Genomic DNA, 21,952 nt, shown 5'->3' on the forward strand with positions numbered 1-21,952 from the left:
TTTGAAGTTCCATCTGCAACATGTATACCAATATTGCAGGCCATGGCCCTCTTGTTGTACTGCTGGCCACACTGCTAATCTGTCTGCTAGCAGGGTTGCATGTCTACGCTCAGTTGTCACAGGCATGCCACTCAAGCCAGGAGTATCAAGGGGTGTGGCCTGCAGGCACAACCCAACTCTCCCTTTGGTCCAGTGAACATATGAGGGGCTCATCTTCACACTAATGATATAAGTGTGCAAGAATATAAAGCAGGGATAGCCAGTGTGATGCTCTCTTTTGGTTACTGTATTTTTATTCTCTTTCACTCTGCTATACACATTTGGATAATGTGCTTTTTATTTTGTTTCCTTGGCACTGGTCACTTACTGCAGCAATCAAGGTTTGATTTGAATTTATATCCCATACTTTCAACATCAACCTATGTTCTCATGGCAAATAGTAAGAAAGCCAAAGTACAATTTTAAATAGTAATAATGAAAATATAATGCATACAAATTATCACAGCGAACAACCTAATCAAATAGAGTAAAATTAAATTGTCTTAAGTGCCAGGGATGCAGGTGACACTGTGGGTTAAACAACAGAGCCTAGGACTTGCCGATCAGAAGGTCGGTGGTTAGAATCCCCATGACGGGGTGAGCTCCCGTTGCTCGGACCCTGCTCCTGCCAACCTAGCAGTTCGAAAGCACCTCAAAGTGCAAATAGATAAATAGGTACCGCTCTGGCAGGAAGGTAAACGGCGTTTCCGTGCACTGTTCTGGTTCGCCAGAAGCGGCTTAGTCATGCTGGCCACATGACCTGGAAGCTGTACGCCGGCTCCCTTGGCCAATAAAGCGAGATGAGTGCCGCAACCCCAGAGTCGGCCACGACTGGACCTAATGGTCAGGGGTCCCTTTACCTTTACCTTTAAGTGCCATGACTCAATGGCAGGGGACCTGCTTTGCATGCAGGAAGTCCCAGGTTCAACCCGAGAGACCCCAGTTGAAAACCCTGAAGGATGTCACAGCCACTCCGTGTAGACTTTCGAGAGGACCCACTGCAGAATAACACAGAATCAGTCTGCAATGAGCTTTTATTTTTGGAATAAAATCAGTTTTCCAAGAAGCGCTTTTCAGAGGCAAAAAATAAATGTGATACCTCTCGACTGTGGGTAAACCACCGCCAGAGGTGCGTACGCGCCTGCGCCTTCCCTCTTCCTCGCCGCTTTGCGTCCCCTTCCGCGCGCCGCAGACGTTCGTCTAGTCCCTCGCTCGCGCGCGCGCGCTGAAACCTCCAATCACAACGAATCTTTCTCGTCGCGCTCAACCGTCTCCGTCGCCGATGGACGCGCGCGGGCACACGGTCTGTTTGGGCGAGCCTGGTCGCTTAGCAACCAGGCGCGTGGCCGAGCGGTTGAGCAGGTCGGAGTGTTGGAGGGGCGAGGGAGAGAAACGTCGCGGGAGGCAGGCAAGCCGAGGGGGGAAATCTGGAGCGGGGGCAACTACTGTTAATCTGTTTATTTCATCATTCATATCCAAGAGTTTGCTTGTTTCCTCCTCCCTCCTGACCCTTTTTCCTTTCCTTTTATGTAGCAAAAGCCTGAGGGCAGGGACTTTTCTTTAGCCGTTTGTAAGCCGCTCTGGAGCCTTCCCTCCACCCTTTTCTGAAGAGCGGGGTAAAAATTAGTTAAATGAAATAAAACCAAGATCTCGCCTTTCTTCCAAGATGCTTCAAGCAGCGCACGCCGTCCTCTTTCCTCATTATCCTAACGAAAAGCCTGTGAGGTAACTTCGGCAGATTGGTCACCATCAGTGAGCTGCTTGGCCCATGGTAGAAGTTTGAAACAAGCTCCCTTGCACTTATTGGACACTCTTAACCAGGGGTCAGCAAACCTTTTCAGCAGGGGGCCGGTCCACCGTCCTTCAGACCTTGTGGGGGCCAGACTCTATTTTGGAGGGGGGAAAGAGTGAATTCCTATGCCCCGCAAATAACCCAGAGATGCATTTTAAATAAAAGGACACATTCTACTCATGTAAAAACATGCTGATTCCTGGACCATCTGCAGGCCAGATTTAGAAGGCGATTGGGCCGTCTCCGGGCCCCGGGGCCTTAGTTTGCCTACCCATGCTCTTAACTAACCGCTCAGGGGTGCCAACTTGAATAAAATACAGTATTGCAGGGGGCAGTTAAGCCCTGCCCTGCATATTCGATCACTTGACACGATGCATGCACAAACCATTTGAAAGGCAGTTCCCATCAACTTTGGGAGGGGGAGGGATCCCTCAAATAATTTATTAGGGGGGGCAAAGGGACCTCGACCCCCTAGGAGTTTGCTCCTATTACACCACTGGACTCTTTGTAAAGTTTTTCTGTTTCATTTATGCTATGCGATTCATGCTCAAAGTGCTTTACAATAATTTTAAATTGGGATGCGAAAATATGTAGCCCTCTATTTTTATTTATTGAATTTATATACCGCCCTTTACCTGTGGGTCTCGGGGCAGTTCACAGAATAAAATCAAGATATAAAACCACAAAATACATAATAAAAACAACAAGCCAGTCGACGCCCCCCCCCCAAAAAACACATTTTATAAGGGCATAGCAACTCCCCTCACCATTAGCTGAGGTGGTGTCCAACTACACCTAGAGAGATCCCTGATTTAAAATGACAAGATAACAAATCAGGGGTGAGACTCACCTTTTGGAATCACAGCAAGGGACCTGTGAGAATGATCAGTAAAAACATCATTTTTTGAACGTTAGTTGGCGTTGAATTCCAACAACAACTAGAGGGAGCCCTGATTTAAAACAACCTGCTGTTAAACCAGGGGTGGATAACCTTTTGCACCCATGGTCAGCACTCCAGAGGCTGCATGTCAAAATGCACAGAGCCAATTCTTGATTTATTTTGAAAAAGACAAATTTAGAGGTACAAGTCACAACACAGATTGGAATCACAGTGACCTTTTTTTTAAATGGAGAGATTCTAGAGGACTGGGTTTTAAAAATAATAATAATAAACCTTTTAGCACCACAGTATTAGAGCTGGGGACCTATGGGATCAGTGAGTAAAAACATTTAAATTTAATTTTAAATTTTTAAAAGATGGAAAAGTTGGAAGGAGCGTGCAAAACCTTCTGGCGTTATGGTATCCAAGTGAGGAACCCAGAGAAAGAATCAGTTTTATAAAAAGCAAATCAAACTTTTATTTGGTACCACAGTAAAATGAAGAGTCCCCTGCACCAAGGAAGTTACATACTGTATTCCAAAGTTTGCTATAGAAGAGGAAGATGGCAAAGGAAGATTACACATCCATTTCAGATGTCCTTATTTAGGCTTAGCTTCAGGAAGATGTAGATTAAAGGGCTGTGATGAAAGATATGAACAGGTAGAAGTAGTATAGAGCACAGCTCGGAAACCTATTGCCCTACAGATGTTGTGGACTACAACTCTCATTTTCTCTGACTATGGGCCTTTTAGACTAAGGATGGTGGGAGTGAAAGTACACCAATATTTAGAAGGACATTGGCTTCCCAGCATTCATCTGGACAGAGCCTGGCCCAGCCAGTCTGGCAGGTGCACAATGCAATATTAGTTACCTGCCAGACAATGTTTTTGTTGGTCAATTTAGTGACAGTTGGAGGAGAGCTACATTGTACTTCAGCTTTTAAAAAATCAGGATAAAATTGAATTCCTGTTAATGCATCTTATGTGTTCATAAGATTAAGAGGTTGTATACTGAGAGAAGTAGAGGGGGGTGATTGAAGTAGGAATAAATAAAGCACAGTGTTATGGGGTGTTAGGTGCCAGTAGAGGGAAAACCACAATGGACACAATCACACAATCCACTAACAGTCTGTTCTGAAGTCCCCCTAAAAGAAATGATGCCTAGCTTAGTTACAACAAACTCACATCCCGTTGCTTTCAAAGGGATTTAGTTGCAATTATCTTTTACTAGATTTTGTTTAATTAAATGTTGTTGCTCAGTCCTGTCCATGCTTTGGAGCACGTCCTGTTGATTTAAAGTAATAATTACTTCAAGTAACTATGCTTGGAATTATATCCTTAAGATAGTAATGTGCATATTTACAGATAATTCACCAAAAAAAAAAAGTAAGATTTTTGGTTACAGCAAAGATTAGCAAATGGGGAGGCCAAGGTTTCTGATTAATAGGAAGATACCATAAGTGAGGTAGTACTGGGAGACAATTAGAAACAGAAGATGACCGAGAAAGAATATTTTTATATTGTGGAAGAATAAAGGAACTAGTAACTTATCTAGTCAGTCATGCTTTGAATATTATTAAAGAAGAAGTCAAGAGGAAATCTTAAGTTAATAAATTATTTTTTATGTAATAGAAAATGTAGACTATTTGAAACATTTTAGAAGAAAGCAGCTTGCTTCAGGTTTTGGTCAGCCATCTAGGATGGCCAAGCAACAATGAAAAATAATGTTAAACCTGTGACATGGAAACTGTTGGAACAGTTGAAGAACTGAGAAATGTATTTTATAAGAGCTCACTTAAGTCTTTGAGAGGCCAGCTCTTCCAAATATATTCCTGAAGACTTTTTGTCCACCACATATGTCACCAGAAATAGGCATGCCTGTTTTATAGCATTCAGCTGTGGTGCTGAAACTGACTCATGGCATAATAGACTGGCCCCACCTGTCTCATAGAGCAACTTCAACATGTGCCATTGTGCTACATACACATTATATTTTGGGTTATCATTCCAATTACTTCTCTAGTGTTTGTATTTGTTGTTTTAGGACACAGTTTTGACAGTCTGTTCTATCAAATGTTTAGATCAGTGAAGCATCCTTCCATACTGAAGATAACGAAATCATCATTGCCTCCAGTTCCATGATGCAAACAAAGTATAGCAAGGTGCATGAATTGTATGGTTGTAAAACATGCTAAAAAATGTAACTTTTACAATAAGCTATTATAAATAGGCCCATTTGATGTATGTAGAATATTATCTACTGACATGGGATTTTTTTAATGTGTAGTTGCTTTGGAAGGCAAGAGTAGCCTAAGGTTTGGTTTTTAATTACATCGAAACAAAATATGTTTAGGCATGTCAAACTTTTATAGTTCATAATGAGTTTATTGCACATAATAATTATGGGTTCAGTAATTAAGTTTAAAAATTGCTGCTATTTTATTTAATATAAATGATAAATCAAAGATTTCTTTTGCCTTTATATAAGTAAAAGTTAGGATGTGTCAAACATCAATCTTATGTTTCATATTATGGTAATTGTATATTAGTAAGACTTCAAGCATGGGAGTTGTAAGAGTATAAAGCCTCTGTCAAGCGAAAAAACCATCATTGGCTAAGGGCTGAATTTCTTTTGTTGTTTAATATGCAGTACATAACGTACACATACAGAAGTAATTTATAATAATAATTATGAAACTTTATTTAGGGGAGTTCCTCCAAACGAGACTCTGTAGCACTTACCGCCGTGGCATTACAAGATCACATTTTACATAATCTTCAGCTGCAGAATCTTTCATTAGCAGATCCTTTTAAGTCAAAGACACAGAGTAAAAAGAATTCATACAAGCCTGTGAAGAAGGAGACAATCAGAGCAGTAGTTGATACTGGACTAAAGAAAACAAGCAGGCACCAACAAAAAAATGAAGATCCAGAAAAGGAGTATGTTCTTGATCCTTGTCCTCAGCCTCTCACGTTAGGTAAATTATGTTACAATGTGTTATTTGAAAGAATATTAAATTATAATAAGTATTTTTTTTCCATATTGCAACAAAGCAGAAGAAGAGTCCTACTTCTCCTTACAAGTAGACCCATGTAGTCTGCACTGTTTGGAAGCTTATGAGCAGGGACAAAGAGAGCCTGACCTGGTTTGCCTAAGCATCTACTATTCAGAGATAATACTGTCTCTGAACTTGGAGGTTCTAAATATGATAAGTAGAAGGAAACGTTTAAAGACCAAGGCTAATTCAAGACTTAGAGTAAAAAAAAAAATTGGTAGGGAGGTGAAAACCTAATTTGTGAATTGATATGGCTATCATTAGCTTCAGTTGAAATGTAATAGATTACAGTGGTTGAGGGGGGAAGCCACATAAGGTGCTGACTATATCTTTGATAATTGTGTTCACTGATTATGTTTGCTAACATAAAGAGGTATCTCACGAAGGCTAGGACTTACTTACTTACTTGCATGCATAATATACTTTGTGACTTCATCCTTTAAAATAGTAGCTCTGGCTTTGGGTTAAGGGGCAATGTCTTTAAAAGAATGTATTGTTTCCTCCTCACCCATATATGTAAATTTCCACTGTGATAAAGAATAGCAAAAGACAATCCTTCCACAATAAATAACTTTTTGAAAGAGTGAACTGAGGTTCGCTCTTTATATCAGTGAACTGAAAATACAGTGCAAATAAACTGTATTAGCACCATCTAGAGTTGTATTATTACTGCAGGTGGGATAAGCACTTGGGCAACTATTGCTTTTTCAAAAGGCAGTTACTAGTCTGGGCATAAAACTTTTACTTAACCTTTACCTACCCCTTGCTCAAAACTTTACAAGTTATGTTTTCATAATGATTTTAGGGCAAACCCATGAATAATGCCTGTAGTTAAACACTTCAAATCAAGAAGCAGACGTGTCTCATAATAAAAACACATGGATGCAGAAGCTTAGAATCCTGCCTCAGGAAACAGGAGTTGCACAGGCAACACATAATATTGCCATGAGATAACATGTTATATTATCTGGCAATCAGGAAGGCCTGCCCAGCTCAAATGTCTACACTTTTCTGACTCCTAAAGTTTCTAGCTCACTCTTATTAACCCAATAACAGAAAAGCATTTAGCCTTCCTTTCCCTTTCAATCCCTTCCCCCGGCACTTAAAAAATGTGACTCAAGCATTTCCAGAGGTTTAAAACTCTAATCCTGCAAGCACATTAGATACTTACAGGTATGTTTAGAAGTCTGCAACTGGAAGCTCATTAAGATATGTAGGTATGCAATCACATAACTCTCTGGGGAAAGGGACTTCATAGTTCAACCCTGCCAAAAAATTGTTAAGATCTTGGTTTCCGTACATCATCCTACATCTTGGACCTCTTTCTTCTGCAGCTTTCTTTCTGCTAATATCTCAACTGCATTTTTAAAAAGGCATCTTACATTTGTTTGTGTATTTAAAGCACTTGCACCCCACCTTTAAGCTGCATAGCAAATGCCCATGCAAATAAAAAGCCATCGGAATTGGGAGGGATCCAGATTGGACATGCACACAAATCTCTGGCACAGTCATACTGTATAGGCCCAAACTGGGCTTGCTGCTGCTATTGTGCAATATATGAGGAAAGTCAATTCATATATGACAAAGGATTTCTCAGAAACATTAAAGCCTGCTACATCTTTCAGAACTGCAAAAAGGATTAATAACTGCCTTCATTGAACTGGCTTGATGACCAAGATCCTAGGTGGAAGGGTGAATCACACCTTCTGCTGGTTCAAACAAATAAGCCTGCAAGTTCCAAGAAATTTACAATCAGTTGATCCGTCTGCATTTGTTTAATTGTTCGATGCACTTTCTGTGAGTCATAACATGGAATGGTTTCTGTGTTATTGTAGGTAAATACAAATATACATACAGGGATGGGATCCGAAGTCTATAAACTAAGATGTTCTGACCATCTATTTTTGATTCAGGATTTTGTTTGTTGGCACCCTGCACTGCACATATTCTCTCAGTAACTTCAGTTGAAGAGTTGTCAGAGGTTTGGCTTGCCTGAAAAAACTATAGTTTACCAGTTGCGTGCTACTTTCAGATGGCATATCTGCCACTCTGAATAAGTGAGACTTAAGGGTTCATAAAACAAACCAATTAATTTTTCATTTAAATGTAAATTTTAATATTCAGATTAGTAATAAGTTTAATATGTGCACATGCACAAAGCATTAATTTTTGGTGGTTTCTTGTGGGACTAAAGCCAGCCTGCACACTGTCTGAAAGAACTCTGTCCAACAGAATTCCATTTTAAAAAGGGACAAATAAAGTTGAATTCACTGATTGCCTATTATTCTATTACTTTCATCGGAGCCATTATTTTCAAACCTGTGCTGGCATGGTATATGGATGTATGTTTGTATACAGAGAAGGAGGAAAGCTTCCATGAGGAAAAAGCTTTAATGTGTGTCAATGTCATTAACATATTTTGGACTTTGTGTCTATAGCTCAGCAACTTGGGTTGGTGGAACCTCCTGCCACGCCACTAACCATTGAGGAATGGGAGCATGTGAAACAACGATCCATAAAACAAGGAGATTCAGTTCAACCTTGTGCCATATGCAGAGAAGAATTTGCACTTCAGCCACAGGTATTTTGTCTGTCTTAGCATTAAGTCAGCTATCCTATGAATATGTTGAAATATGGACTGAAATCAGAGTCAAAGCGTTGGGAGAGGATAGCAAAACTTAAATTATATCATTTTGCCACTGCACAGGGTCTTTTTGTATCAATGTGAATTCATAGAATGTATGCTGAAGTTGGGCATAGGAAAAGTTGGACCACTTCCCAACGTTTCTGAGAGAATGGAATAGTTTGCTCCTCCTGAGCAAGCATTGAATTCCTCTTCCCCAAGTAGTCTTCTGTCAACAAAGAGCTGGAACATGCTTTTTAATACAGAGTACCTTGTGTAGCTACTATAAATAGCTCAGGTCTAGGCCTTGTGAAATAGCTCAAAAGTTGCACCATTTTTGTAAACCGGAAGGGGGGAGAGAAGCAGGCCACAGGAGTTGAAAAACTTTAGAAGAAGATCCTTAAGTTTATGTATTACAGTCAATAATAAAAACTTCTTATTGTTATTATCATCATCACCATCATCACCATTTCCTGAGCAGAGTTCATGATCATTTTTAGGAATTTCAATTGTACTAAGGTAGAATTTCTTAATTGCTTGCATTCACGCTTTTAAGAAAGGGAAAGCCAATATAGTTTAGGAAACAACTTTTCAAAGTAGTTACTGCAACTTTTTGTTCTTGATCTGAAGTTGCAGATTGTTATTCTAGCCAAATCCCCCAAATTGTTAATGTAAGTTTTGCTAGATAAAGAATTACATATTGTGTTTGAGCCCTAAATATTCTATTTCTTCAACGAAAGCTATTTATCTGACATACCATTGGCAATTTTCACTAGTTATACCAAGAGTAGTATATATTTTTTGAACTTTTAAGTTTCACAAGATGTTTTTATTCTCTCCTAACAGGTGCTGCTGTCATGTTCTCATGTGTTTCACAAAGTAAGTAAACCCTAAGTTTATTAAAAGTGAAATGTGCATCAAAACAGTCTTGTACATTGTAGAACTAATGTGAATTTAAAGTGTTGAAGTCAGTCTTTTGTTTCTAAGATTCACAAGTTGAAATAATTTGAGGATATACTGTTTTGAGATAGTTGCTCTTTCTTGTAACACTAAGCCAAGCCGTGGTTTAGCAGGAATACATGAACTCCTGGAGAAAAGATTCTGGCTGTTTTGCTCCTCCTCTGTTCCTGCTGCTGCTGCTGCTGTTGTTGCTGTAAGCTTAGCTGCAGTTCAACATAGTGTGTTGCCCAAACCCAGACTCATGATTTGTCTCCTTAACAGAATAATGGCATGTTGTAAATCATGAACCTATCTTGGTTTACAGCGCATAGCTTGTCTGAAGCAAGATAAACCATGAGCCCAGGTTCAGATGATGTGCTGAATTAAACCATGGCTTAGTTCTCCATGGTAGGATTGAAGAATGAACAAAGTAATTGTGATCTCCAAGAGAGCACACTAAGCCATAGTTTGGCTTAGCTGTACATGCGAGATGGATCAGTGTCCTTTATCTTATTGTGAAATGTTATCATTCATATATATAAAGGCAAACGTACCACAATTGCATGTAGTTATGCACTCTTTAGGTTCTAGTTAAGTCAGTGGACCTAGTGTTGCATTCTATTTAATAGTTAAGTGTATCAGAATCAACAATGTGCAAGATTTAACTGGGTATAAGAATAAACAATTTGCAAGATTTAACTATGTGTGGCTCTCTTTATTTACTCTAGCTGCTTCATTGTTATTTTATTACAGTAGTTTTATAAATAGTCTGATATTCCTCTTAAAGAGCCAACACTGTTTATTAAAGTAAATCTGGAATTGGCAGTCTGAGTAGTGTTCTAATAAGGATGGCAAAAAGTGCCTAGACAACATGGAAGTATAGGAAGAACAGAAACAGATCAGGAATTGTAGGAACTCCTCTCCCCATTCCAATTCCATTACTTTGAAATAACCCGTTTCCAGAATTTTAGCATCATGTACATTCGCTTTCCCCTGCTGCTAGTTCCTGTGCAAGCTTTGCATAAATTGTACCCACAAACACATATGTATAAAGATGGTGGGGTGGTGGGAAAGAACACATTTCAAGCAGATTTAAAGGTAAAACTGAATGTTATTTTTCTAGGCATGCCTGAAAGCTTTTGAAAGATTTGCGGGTAAAAAGACCTGTCCAATGTGTAGAAAGATCCAGTATCAGACCCGAGTAATTCATGATGGAGCACGCCTATTTAAAATAAAGTGTGCTACAAGGTAAGGATGACTGGCAAATGACAAAACTGTTTTCACTGAGAAACATTTATTGGGAGATCTGCATACACAGAAGACACTACACAGTGATGGGTGCAATGTTATACAGGAGCTAGAGAATGATACTTTAACTTTTTTTATTTACATTTTAATGGTTAACATTTAATTTTTACCATTTAATCATCTCATATTTAAGCAGAGGTGCAAAGCTTCTATGCAGATTTTTACTTTGAGGCAGATACTAAGTTAAGGTTGATTTTGCTCAGAAAATGTGTAATCATTTTCCAGGCTCATTCCAGACCATGTGGTCCATGCAAGTGCCTCTACTGGTGCAGTGGAATAGTAGTTACTACGAAACTACTAGAAATTTAAAAAGCTCAACAACGTCAATCCTAAAAAAAGCGCAACAACGTTGGTCGGCCCCCACGGCCCTTCACTTCATCAAATCTGGCCCTCTTTGAAAAAAGTTTGGACACCACTGCTTTTGATGGTAGATGTATGCGAAACCAAATGACCTGCTAGCAAGATTTTAAAGATAAAAGAAAGACCATAATAATATTTCTACCTATAGAAAATCTTTCTAACTTGTAGTAGCAATAATTAGTGTGAAATGGTAAAAAATGGAAGTGTCTAATCAGGAGCTCGCAGACAAGGGCTATGTTTTGCTGCTGTGGGAGAGCCTGTCATGTTCTAGTAGTGGTGGAAGACAAAAAACAATAACTGGTGCAAATGCATTCTGGATGCATGGTGGCCACATAAATTTGTTTAGCAATTTTGGCTCCATTTAATAGAGAGCCATTCCTCTAAAGTTGCCACCACTGACAGAAATGAGCTCTTTTTTCATCCTGTTTGTAAGTCCCAAGATAGGAGCCACCAAAGCTCGCAAAGCCCTATTTCTAGCCTTCATTCTGGGTGTTTTGATCTGTATCTTTTCTTGCTGCAGAATTCAAGCTTTTTGGCGGGGGCATATTGTTAGGAAATGGTATAAAAAGCTAAGAAAAACAGTGCCTCCAAAAGATGCCAAATTAAGAAAAACGTTCTTTGAAGAAAAGGTATGTGTAGCATTTTTTTTAATTCTTAACAATGTTCCCCAGATTCCTCAACCTCAAATTATAGTGCTATAAAAACAAAACCAGTCCAGCATTTATTAAATTGTTCAGAATAAGTTATACTACAGCAGAAACCTAATACACCTTGATAATGTTTTAAAAGTATATAATGACTTTGGGGTTTTCCTGGAAATTGTCTTCTGCATGCATTTTATGTTTAGTCAAACTTGCAGGTAAGTGTTCTTTTGTTTTTTCTCCTCTACAGTACATGGTGGAAGAGCTGGATAGCTACAGTGCTTCTGATTTAATCTCAGTTTTAGTTTAGACCTTTACCTATGGAATAGTGAGAAGAAGGGTCTCCACTTGGTGTAGCAGTCCACTACACAGAAATATGTGGAATAATTCCACCATGTGGAATAATTTCAAATACCTTTCATAGTTCAATAGCTGAAAACAAAAATGTTTTTCAAATGATTTAAAATAGTTATTCTAAGTTCTGCGGGAATCTTACACTTTGTAGTTTTGTGGAATTTTCTTATTATATTCTTGAAGGATTATTTAATGGTTAGGCAAAGTCATGTTTCATACATAAACCATATTCAATGCCCCTCTAATGATATGATTCAATTCCCAAAAATCATTCACATATTATCTATTTTTATGGATATCGCTTCTATGTAGAATAACAACAGCGGTCATTCCAGTGTTAGAGACACAAAGTAGTTGCAGATACTAAGAGCATATGTATATTGTAATAAAAGGAAATAATGATTATGACAATAAGAAGCCATGTCCTCTCACCCATCATGCTCTCTGTCTTTCTGACCTTTCAGGTTCAATCATGTTGCTTTTCAATGCAGCAAAATCACTCTGAGTTGACTTTACTGCATCAGTTACAATCTAAGATGCGTGGTTTGAATCTTCCCACACCTAGTTTAAAAAATTGCTTCAATGCTTTACTGTGTCACAGTAATTACTAGCTCTCACCATGTGAGGGCATATTTAAACAATATATTTGCCTCTCAAAAGTGATATGGGGAAATCACCTCAAGGTGACTTTATCACATCAAAACGTAACATGTTAATCAAGCTTCAGTCTTAATCTTAAAATGCAATCTGTACAACTTGAAAATATGCACTTATGGAATTAAAGGTAGAAAGCTAAATATAAAGAAGAGTTGGCTGAGCCACAGCTTGCATAATCATAGTCGCTGGCCATGATCTAGAGCAGTGCTGATGCCCCATTTTAGCTAATACAGAAATCCCACCACTAACTTCAAACCCAACTTCCCTAATTATTTTATTTTAACATTCAAATGGATGGAAATTTCATGATGTTCAGTTTTTTACTTATATTGTACATTTTTTTTGGAAATACACCCACACACAGAATATCTTCATACGCCCCTGGAGATGGGATGCCTCCTGGATGAGAAATACTGAACTACACAGCTCACATACAAGGAGGTTTCATATTAATTTCAACAAAAAGACAACAATAGGTGTTCAGGCCCCTCAGACCCTCCATAAAGTAAACTTTGCCTTTTCCTTCTACAAATTTTCTTCTGTTTTCATTATTTAAAAAAATCTGATCAACCATACCAACTCTTCCTTAGTTGCCATATCCTTGCTGCTTCTTTCTAACACAGGGGCACACTACTAAAACCACTCAGATGCCTTGTTCATAAGAGGCAGCATCATTATATTAACTGTGTTACATTGTAACTGTTAACTCTTTGATTCATTTTTCTTAGTCTCTGTTTTTTCGTCAGTCCTAGTACATGTTCTTCCTTCTCTCTGCACTGCCAGGAAGTTCTCAGGAAGTTGCAAATAGCCATGGAAGGAACTGCAGTTGATCCATGGGCCCCTAGTGGGGGAAAAGGCCTGCTCTAATACGTAGTCTTCTTAAAAGACTACATAATGCAATGTTGTCTACACACTGTCCTTGAGCAAAGAGTAAGAAGGCATCCCTTTCCCCCCTCTATCCTGGTCTAGAGCAGAATTCAGTTGACAAAAGAAAATGATGAGTGTTCCAGTAATACTCCTGAGACTAGGAAAGTTGGCATTTGTGTAATTTGTTATCTTCTGTATATATGAACAGTTCTTTTCTCATGGACTTAATGCTATGCCAGGAGTGGGGTAAGAAACACCTGCAACTCACTCTGCTCTGTCTATTCAATTTGCTAGGTTTGATGGACAGATAGGTAGTAATAACCAGTCATCCTTGTCTGCAGAAAATAACACATTCACATTCAGTTCTCCTTATAGAAAACCATTGTTCCTAATCATGTACTGCCCTCCACTTTTGAATCAGAGATTCCACACTACTTTTCACAGATATCCAGCCTCATTGTTCACTTGAAATATACTTTTTAATATGTGTACACTTCATGGTCTCATGGGCACTCAACTTGATCCTGAAAAATATAAGGATGGAAAAATATAGGGCCATAGCTGTTTGCACCAGTATGAACTTTATCCAGTTAAGTATGGATATAATGGTCACATGGACAATTGGTGTAATAAACTTAGCTATTTATATATTATTAATATATTTAATATTAATATATTTAAGGGATTTGAACCCCACTTTCCACTTTACAATATGTCTCAAAGCTATGAACAAGCCTTGTGCCCCCTTATGCACTTCTCTCTGTGTCAACAAGCAAGCATACCAGAAGTCATTGGTAAATTATATTTTCCTTTATGTCAGATAAACTATAGTTAATGGCTTTAGTTCATTGGTTTAGAGCAAGCTATGATATCAAGCTGCATTTTGAAGTTGGCTTCATATTTTGGCTTTTCCCAAAGCAGTTAACTGTAGTTTTCTGATTTGAAAGTGATATAGAAAATGGATAGAGAAACAATAATTAACTGATGACTTCCTGGTATGTTTGCTTGCTCACAAAAGTGGGGGAGTGAAGTGGCTGTATTTGGGGACACAAGACTTGTTCATATATCTGCTACTTATGCAAAGATACAGTCATTTAAGCACAGGTACTGCCTTCTGCCAACCAGCCCCTCCCAGTCCCTTACCACTTAATCTGTTCCATGAAACCATGATGTTGCCATTGTTGGATATATTCAGGCAGGACCAAAAGAATGACACAAATCAAGAGCATGTGTCCTTATCAGCATCATCTGTGTTGCTCACATTACTTATCTACAAGTACCTACTGATAGATTCAGCAACTTCGAAGATAAAAAACATACCCTGCAGGAACAACAAGGTGGCTTTCATAGTTAAAGAGAAACTTGGTTTATTCATATGTTTTGTCATTTATAATTCAAGCACCCAGGAAGATGCACACAGATTTCCATTAGTTATATACAAAAAATAATGTAGTATTTTACTAGCAAGTGAAAGTTATGGCTGAATCTGCACGCTATTAATCATGGTAGGTTCAAAGCTATCCAATACACTTACATGAGAAGTAAGTCCCATCCAAATCAGTGGGGCTTAATTCTGAGTAAACATATAGGATTGCACTGTAAATATCAGTTTCTTAAGGCACTTAGTCTGCAATCCTCTGCACATTTACCTAGAAGTCAATCCTTGCCTTAGTTTTGAGTAAACATGCATAAGATTGTAATGTCACCCTGTGATCCTCCAAAACTGGTGTTTCTAGATTGCAAAAAAGCATTTTAATATGGAAGTCTTACCTTTTCAAAAGTTAAAGAACCACACAGTTAAAAATGCTACAAAAAGATGGCTGAGTAAAATGTATTAAAATATATATTGACTTCCTTTGGCAGTAACACACAAAAGAAGGAGCAGGTTTTGTACTGGTAAAGAAATTCTACAGTTAGACCTTGTGTTTAAAATGTCACTGCTAAGTAGAATGTATTTTATTTGTCTGACTGTGGCACAGTAGCCTTTTTATTAATCCATTCAAGATTTTACTAATAAACATCAAAGGGGTTGCAAAAGGTTACTGCAACCAAGCTATGCTAATTTTTAACACCAATGTATACACAGAGTGAAGTGTTGCCTAGAATTCAATGTGCTTGGTAGTGAATTTCTTTGATCCTTATCTAGAACTCTGCTTGTATATGTCATCTAATTGAAGTAAGATATTTTATGGCTGTAATTAAATCTTTTCAAATGCATTGCATTATCTTAAACTTAGCTAAAAATGCAGACAATTGTTTAAGACGCTAGGTATATTATTTGTAAAACAGTGCAGCTTGTTCTAGTATCCTTCCCCACCATGTGACTTCTTCCCAAAGATTTTAATTTAAATCTCACCAAACAGCATAATGGTCCATGAGTTTGTTTAGCCATTTGACTTCCTTTATCACATAGAGATGGCAAACATTCTGTTGCTAACTTGATGTGGCTCCAGGCAGCAGGGCTATGAGGATTTTAAACCAGTAAAAGCTTATCAACTGATTCATTGATATGCTGTAAATTCCAGTCTTTTCATTTTACTTTAAAGTCAACACATTAGTAAGCAATTTGCTGACATAAAGATGGATTGCTTTAAAAGGGTTCCCCTTGGGTGGACAAAGTTCACCTCAATGCTTTTGTGTGCATCTTTAATTTAATCTTGTTCTTGGGCGTTGCCTAAAACTTGTGACTGATGGTGCTTTACATATTGATAAAAATATTTAGAAGGCCTCCACTTTGTCATGTTGTTCAAGTTGAAGGGCAGATAGGTCACGAAGTAGATACAAAATTAATTTCTTAAATATAGCATTCTTTTCCATACAGCTTTTCTGGGAAATAAAGATATCCCAGTTTTTTAACAGGATATTTTCCTTTTATTCATTAATTAACTACCTTTCCTTTGAAGAAAACATATAACCGCTTGGATCCTAAGTTGCTTATCCATTCATGTAAAGTGAAAGGGGTGGTTTCTGCCCCCTCTCCTTCTGTTTTCAGCCCACACCACCATATCATAAACCATTCCCAAAAGTTCCCCAACCCCAGGAGGGGAAGTGCCAGAGTGAAGGAGACGTGGAAACACTCTATTCAGTCCAGAAAGGAAAACATTAGGATCCCCCAAAATTTATTTTTTAATACAATTTACATTACAAATTTATATTTTTTGTGTTTGTTGAAGACCTTCCTTTTTCAACAAGCCTTTTAACTATAGATTTTTCATCAGTATCACATTTGAAATTGTTTTCTTAAATGTTTTTATTGCTGAACACTTTGGGATGTTTCATAAATAAAAATAGATTAATTGCAAACACTGACTTTGGTCTTACTGACAGGAGGAAAACTGCCCTATGATCCTCAGATGAAGGGCAGTATAGAAATTGAATAAATGAAATAAATAAAAATATTTAGGAAACTTCATTCAATGTCAAATAGCCTGGGGCAGTTTTAGGTAGAAAACAGGCAAAGGGTCCTAATCCTGATTGAGAGCACCTTCTGGATTGTGGCCCCACATTCTGGGTGAGAAGCAGATGCAAAGCTAGTAATGTTGATAGGGAATAGGATTCATTATTTAAGCCAGAAGGGTGTGTCTTAACTCCCTGCAATGGAGGCAACCCTGGCACTGATGCCTCATATACTCTTCAAATCTGCTTGCAACCTATTACAATGGGAGTAAAATCTTTGTCTTACCGTTCAGTTTTCAGAGATCTGCCAACGATTATTGAATTCATATGATACCCGCATAGATGAATTCTTCTCCGAGATTGATTCTAATGTAGCTGAAAGTCAAAACGTGTTTCAGCAGCTGGACAAGAAGTTGCGCCCAGGCATAGATGAAGTTGAATGGGAAAAGATACAGATACAGGTTGGTTTCAGAGACAAAAATGTGTATTACTTCAAAAGACTGACTGTACCTCCTGTGCTTTGTGTTAATTGACTGGTAGCAGCCTTTTTTGTACATATTATTTACATTTTTGTCTTCCCTTTTCCGGTGGTGTGCATGTGCTACTCCCATGAGGGAGGATTGACTGGCTGGGCTACTTCTGCATCATTATCTGTGAGCTTAGGAGTTGAACAAAGTGGCGGAGTACTTTTTCTGATCCAAGTCCAAAACTGCTTCCACTATACACCGCTGCACACAGAATTATCAGAATGTTCAGACAGCAAAGCCAGCTATTGGTGGTTGCCAATGCCAACTTGTTCTTGAAGCTTTCACGTAATCTACCTTAGAGTTCTACCACCTGTCCAGCAGTAGTTACCTGATTTGCTGCATTAACCCTTCATCCTATTCAGTGTTGGCATCTTAGTGATCTAACCCATTGAGCAAGTTCAGGGAACCATTTTCAGTGCCCGGGCTTGATCAGAACTTACCCACCCTCCATGGGCCATTTTTGAGAGAGCTATCCATCTTACATAATATGATCAGGCAATTCAGATTTCAAGCCAAGAATAAGTTCAGGCTAATCTCCGATTTTAAGAGCTGTAGTGCTTAGCACCAAAACTTGGAAATAAGGAGATCTCTGTGATCATATTAGGTCAGTTGACAGATCAGTATGTGTGCTCAGAATGGGCCAAATTCAGAGGCATGAGCCTTAAGGACCTCTTGAACTCTTATACCTCAGCTTGATCAGAGAGATCATCTCAAGGAGCAGTTACCGTATTGGCCTGAATATAAGCTGCACCCGAATATAAGCCACACCTTTAAAAATGGGGGGGGATACAATACCCGAATATAAACTGCTCCCTTAAAATTCTGTGGGCACTCACACCTGTTCCGTTTTACCGTATGTCTATTGTCTATTTCAGCAGCGATATCATAAAAGCCAATTTTTGTAAGGTCGTGAATTTAAGCCACATTTTAACTTTTCATGGTCAGAATTTGGGGGGAATGTGAGGCTTATATTCAGGCCAATACGGTAGTTGCTGCCCATGTTTCAGAGGCTCAACCAGTCTCTGCTAAAAATTGGGTATTTTGTGTCACTGCTACCATGCTACAGCACACTTTCCAGCAGAGATTCGACAGGTATCATTGCTTGTGACTTTAGACCTTATTATGCTGCGTCGGGACGCGGGTGGCGCTGTGGGTAAAAGCCTCAGCGCCTAGGGCTTCCCGATTGAAAGGTTGGCGGTTCGAATCCCCGCGGCGGGGTGCGCTCCCATTGCTCGGTCCCAGCGCCTGCCAACCTAGCAGTTCGAAAGCACCCCCGGGTGCAAGTAAATAAATAGGGACCGCTTACTGGCGGGAAGGTAAACAGCGTTTCCGTGTGCTGCGCTGGCTCGCCAGATGCAGCTTTGTCACACTGGCCACGTGACCCGGAAGTGTCTCCGGACAGCGCTGGCTCTCGGCCTCTTGAGTGAGATGGGCGCACAACCCTAGAGTCTGTCAAGACTGGCCCGTACGGGCAGGGGTACCTTTATGCCTAGAGGTATTTGCAGCTGATTGATTTGATTAGCAAGTCACTTTAAGGATTGTTTTTAAATGTGTTTTATATTTTATAGTTGAGCACCACGATGATATTTTATATGATGGTACAGAAATACTTTTATAAATGCAGAAATTAGGCTTGTGGGCCAGAGATTCTTTACCCGATCTTAATAGTCACAACCCACTAGGGCAGTGCAATAAATTGCCATCTCAAATACTGGTATTGAAATGATATCGTGATAAGTGTTTCAACAAGGCAATATACCGAGAACAAAAGGTGGAGACTTGACAGCTTCCCACCGGGTAGCTCAGCTGATATTTTGCAGGCATCAGCTCTCCTTTGTTTGCTCTCTCACTCTTCACTCCTTCCAAACCCCTCACACAAACCAGCAAACTCTTTAAGCTTAACCAGTATCTTCCACACCATCTCTCCCTGCTTTGTTCTCACTCCCCTCACTGAGAAACAAGGAGAGTGGCTAGCTGTTGGTAACCCCTTGCAAACACACAAGCCAACTCTTTAAGCCTAACTTCCTGCTCTCGCCCAAGAGGTCTGCTAATTATGCAGAGCCTGCTAACAGTCCAGGAGGAAACCCCCCCCCCCCCCCCCGCCAGGCGAGACAATCAAAGATCCAGCAGCAAAGTAGACAGAGTGTAAAAAAGGAACTGGAAAGCTCTTCTTTCTTCCCTCACACTCACCCCCCACTGGTGAAAAAAAAGAGGGGGTAGAGTTTTCATTTTTATTTTCTGGTGGTGTTTATGTTGTTGGTTTCCCCTAAATAGCTTTCCTCCATATTAAAAAGGAAGATTTTAAAAATTGATGTAAAGGAGACAGTCTTTGCTTGCTTGCCCTCCCTCCCTCCCTTTGATAAAAAGGGAGAGATTGGTAGTATGGGGGTTTGGGGGGAGCCCTTCTGTGGAGGGGTGGGGGGAGATTTAGCTGCCTGCCTTATGCTGAAATGGGAGGTTGGGTACTATGTGAGAATGATGGGCAGTGTGTCTGTAAGCAATGCAAGCAATTGAGTGTCTACTCACAAGCAACCCCTACTGAATTCAATGAAACTTACTCCCAGGAAAGTAGAAGTTGGGCTTATGCAAGCATAGATTCCACTTAGACCTCTGAGTGGGGAAGTAGATGCAACTTGACTAGTAAATCACTTAAACTACTCTTAAATAAGTTGAAAATATATTAAATATATTCCATGGGAGTTTATTTTTATTAAATCTACTTCCTTACATTTTATCGTGATATTTAGCTGGTGATATATCGTGATGTTGAAAACCAGATATTGCCCTGCCCTACAAACCCACTATAAGTCTTTCCTATATTTAAATATTTATTTTCTCCATCTTTCATCAGTGAAACATTTTGAGTATTTTTTTATTTGACCAGAAATGACTGACAGACTTTAGTGCTGCAAAAGTTGGTGTAGTCTAGTATAATTCCAGTTTCCAGCTTAAGAGCTGTTGCAAAAATGAACGTTTCAAAGCCATTTTTCTTTTTTTTTTTTTCACGTTCTTTTGGACTTTTTTTGTGCATGAATACAAAGTGTCCCTATTAAGCCAGTTCAGTATTTTCTATGCTTACCATTTTCTTTGTTTCAGGCGTTCCGACAAGACATAGTTGACTGCCCAATTTGCATTATGCCACTCATCTACCCCACTCACCTGCAGGACGGAATTCCCCAAGCCAGCTACCCATCATGCTCCAGCAAGACCGTTCTGCTCTCCTGTTCACACATGTTTCATAGTACTTGTGTTCAAGCATTTGAAGACTTCTCCTTGGGAGAAAGACCCATATGTCCTTTATGCCGCTCCCATTATCAGAAGAAAATACTTAACTAATGTTTTAATATAATTTTTCAAGGTAACTGAAAAAAGGCATTGGGTTGTATCCAATGCTGGTCATATTCCTTGGAACAAACCCGTTGAAATTTAAGTCCATTAATTTTAATGGGTCCACTTTGAGTAGGCCTTAGTTGAATGTGTATTATAGAAATATTAATGTATTTCAAGTATATATGAATTACTTGCCATTTTCAGCAAGAGCTGCCACACAAGTTTTTCCTTTGTGCATATGTTTATGTCAGTAACCAAAGATTGCTGTCACTGGCCTTCTGGCAAGTCAGAGTGGGATGGGCTTTTATAGTATTGGATACAGAATATCTTCCCATAATCGGGAAAGGGGTGGAAGAGATGTCAGATTGATGGGAGAAGGATTTACCAGGCCTTAATTAAAACATAGCCATTGATTTACATCCCTTTCATCCAGTTTCTCGGAACCAGAGACTGAAGGCAGAGGACATTGCAGGTGTGGTAGCAGTAGCAACTAGGCCACCATGTTCAATCTCGTCCCTCACAGGCTCCCAAGCAGGGAGTAAGCACTGAAACTGGGAAGAAAGGCTCAAACCCTCAAATCTGTAAGCAACCTGGGGGGTCATTTCATGTGTTTCACTAGAGTTGGATGTAAATACATGCTAGCTCCATCTCATCACCATTCCTATTTTTAGAACAGGGTTCTAAAACATACAAGAAACCTCCCTGCTGCAATTGCCCTTTGTCAGTCATTCCCATTGTTCCACATTGCAGGCAGTCACATTACAGAACCACCATCCTAGTCCCTGAAGAGAGCTTTTCTCTCCCATAAAGTCAGTTCCTCACAAAAGAGAAATAATATTATATTACTTGTACCCTACCCATCTGATGGGTTGCCCCAGCCACTCTGGACGGCTTTCTGCAAAATATAAAAGAACCCACAAGGTTGAAGAATGGCTGTCTTTATCCACAGGATAGCCACTTGAAGGATAGTTAACAGGAAGGTAACTTTTGTTTGTGGGTTCTACGGAGTCCCAAATGGGAAGAATAACAAGCTCACCAAGAGATGGGAATAGGAGGCAAGCAAGTAAATAGACAATTGAGGCAGTTCTCAATAGCTTAGAAATGCTTTGTGTGAAGCCAGCAAGCTTTTTTTTTCATTTCTGGCAATATTTGCAAGATTTGGCCATGTGCTCCTTGCCCAGGTG

General features: G+C 39.3%; 1 protein-coding gene across 2 annotated transcripts; it reads left to right on the forward strand.

Moving 5' to 3' along the window:
* Positions 1-1,332: 1,332 nt before the first annotated feature.
* On the forward strand, positions 1,333-21,187 carry RNF32 (ring finger protein 32). Of its 2 annotated transcripts, none has more exons than XM_083705094.1 (9): positions 1,333-1,447; positions 4,792-4,872; positions 5,418-5,688; positions 8,205-8,347; positions 9,236-9,268; positions 10,452-10,576; positions 11,517-11,625; positions 17,205-17,372; positions 20,535-21,187. In XM_083705094.1, exons 2-9 carry the CDS (start codon positions 4,849-4,851, stop codon positions 20,772-20,774), a joined length of 1,113 nt encoding a protein of 370 aa, XP_083561220.1. In that variant the 5' UTR covers positions 1,333-1,447; positions 4,792-4,848; the 3' UTR covers positions 20,775-21,187. The 2 variants fall into 2 exon arrangements, with proteins under 2 accessions (XP_083561220.1, XP_083561219.1); XM_083705093.1 differs by having other exon boundaries at positions 1,434-1,764.
* The last annotated feature ends 765 nt before the right edge of the window (positions 21,188-21,952 follow it).

This window comes from Podarcis gaigeae (assembly GCF_964106915.1).
Source record: "Podarcis gaigeae genome assembly, chromosome: 12".
Classification (NCBI taxonomy): Eukaryota; Metazoa; Chordata; class Lepidosauria; order Squamata; family Lacertidae; genus Podarcis; species Podarcis gaigeae.

Coding starts and splice junctions, on each gene's coding strand:
- RNF32 (XM_083705094.1), top strand. CDS start 4,849: ATGATGCAAACAAAGTATAGCAAG. Junction 4,873..5,417: donor TGCAAACAAAGTATAGCAAG/GTGCATGAATTG, acceptor AACTTTATTTAG/GGGAGTTCCTCCAAACGAGA. Junction 11,626..17,204: donor AAACGTTCTTTGAAGAAAAG/GTATGTGTAGCA, acceptor CTTACCGTTCAG/TTTTCAGAGATCTGCCAACG.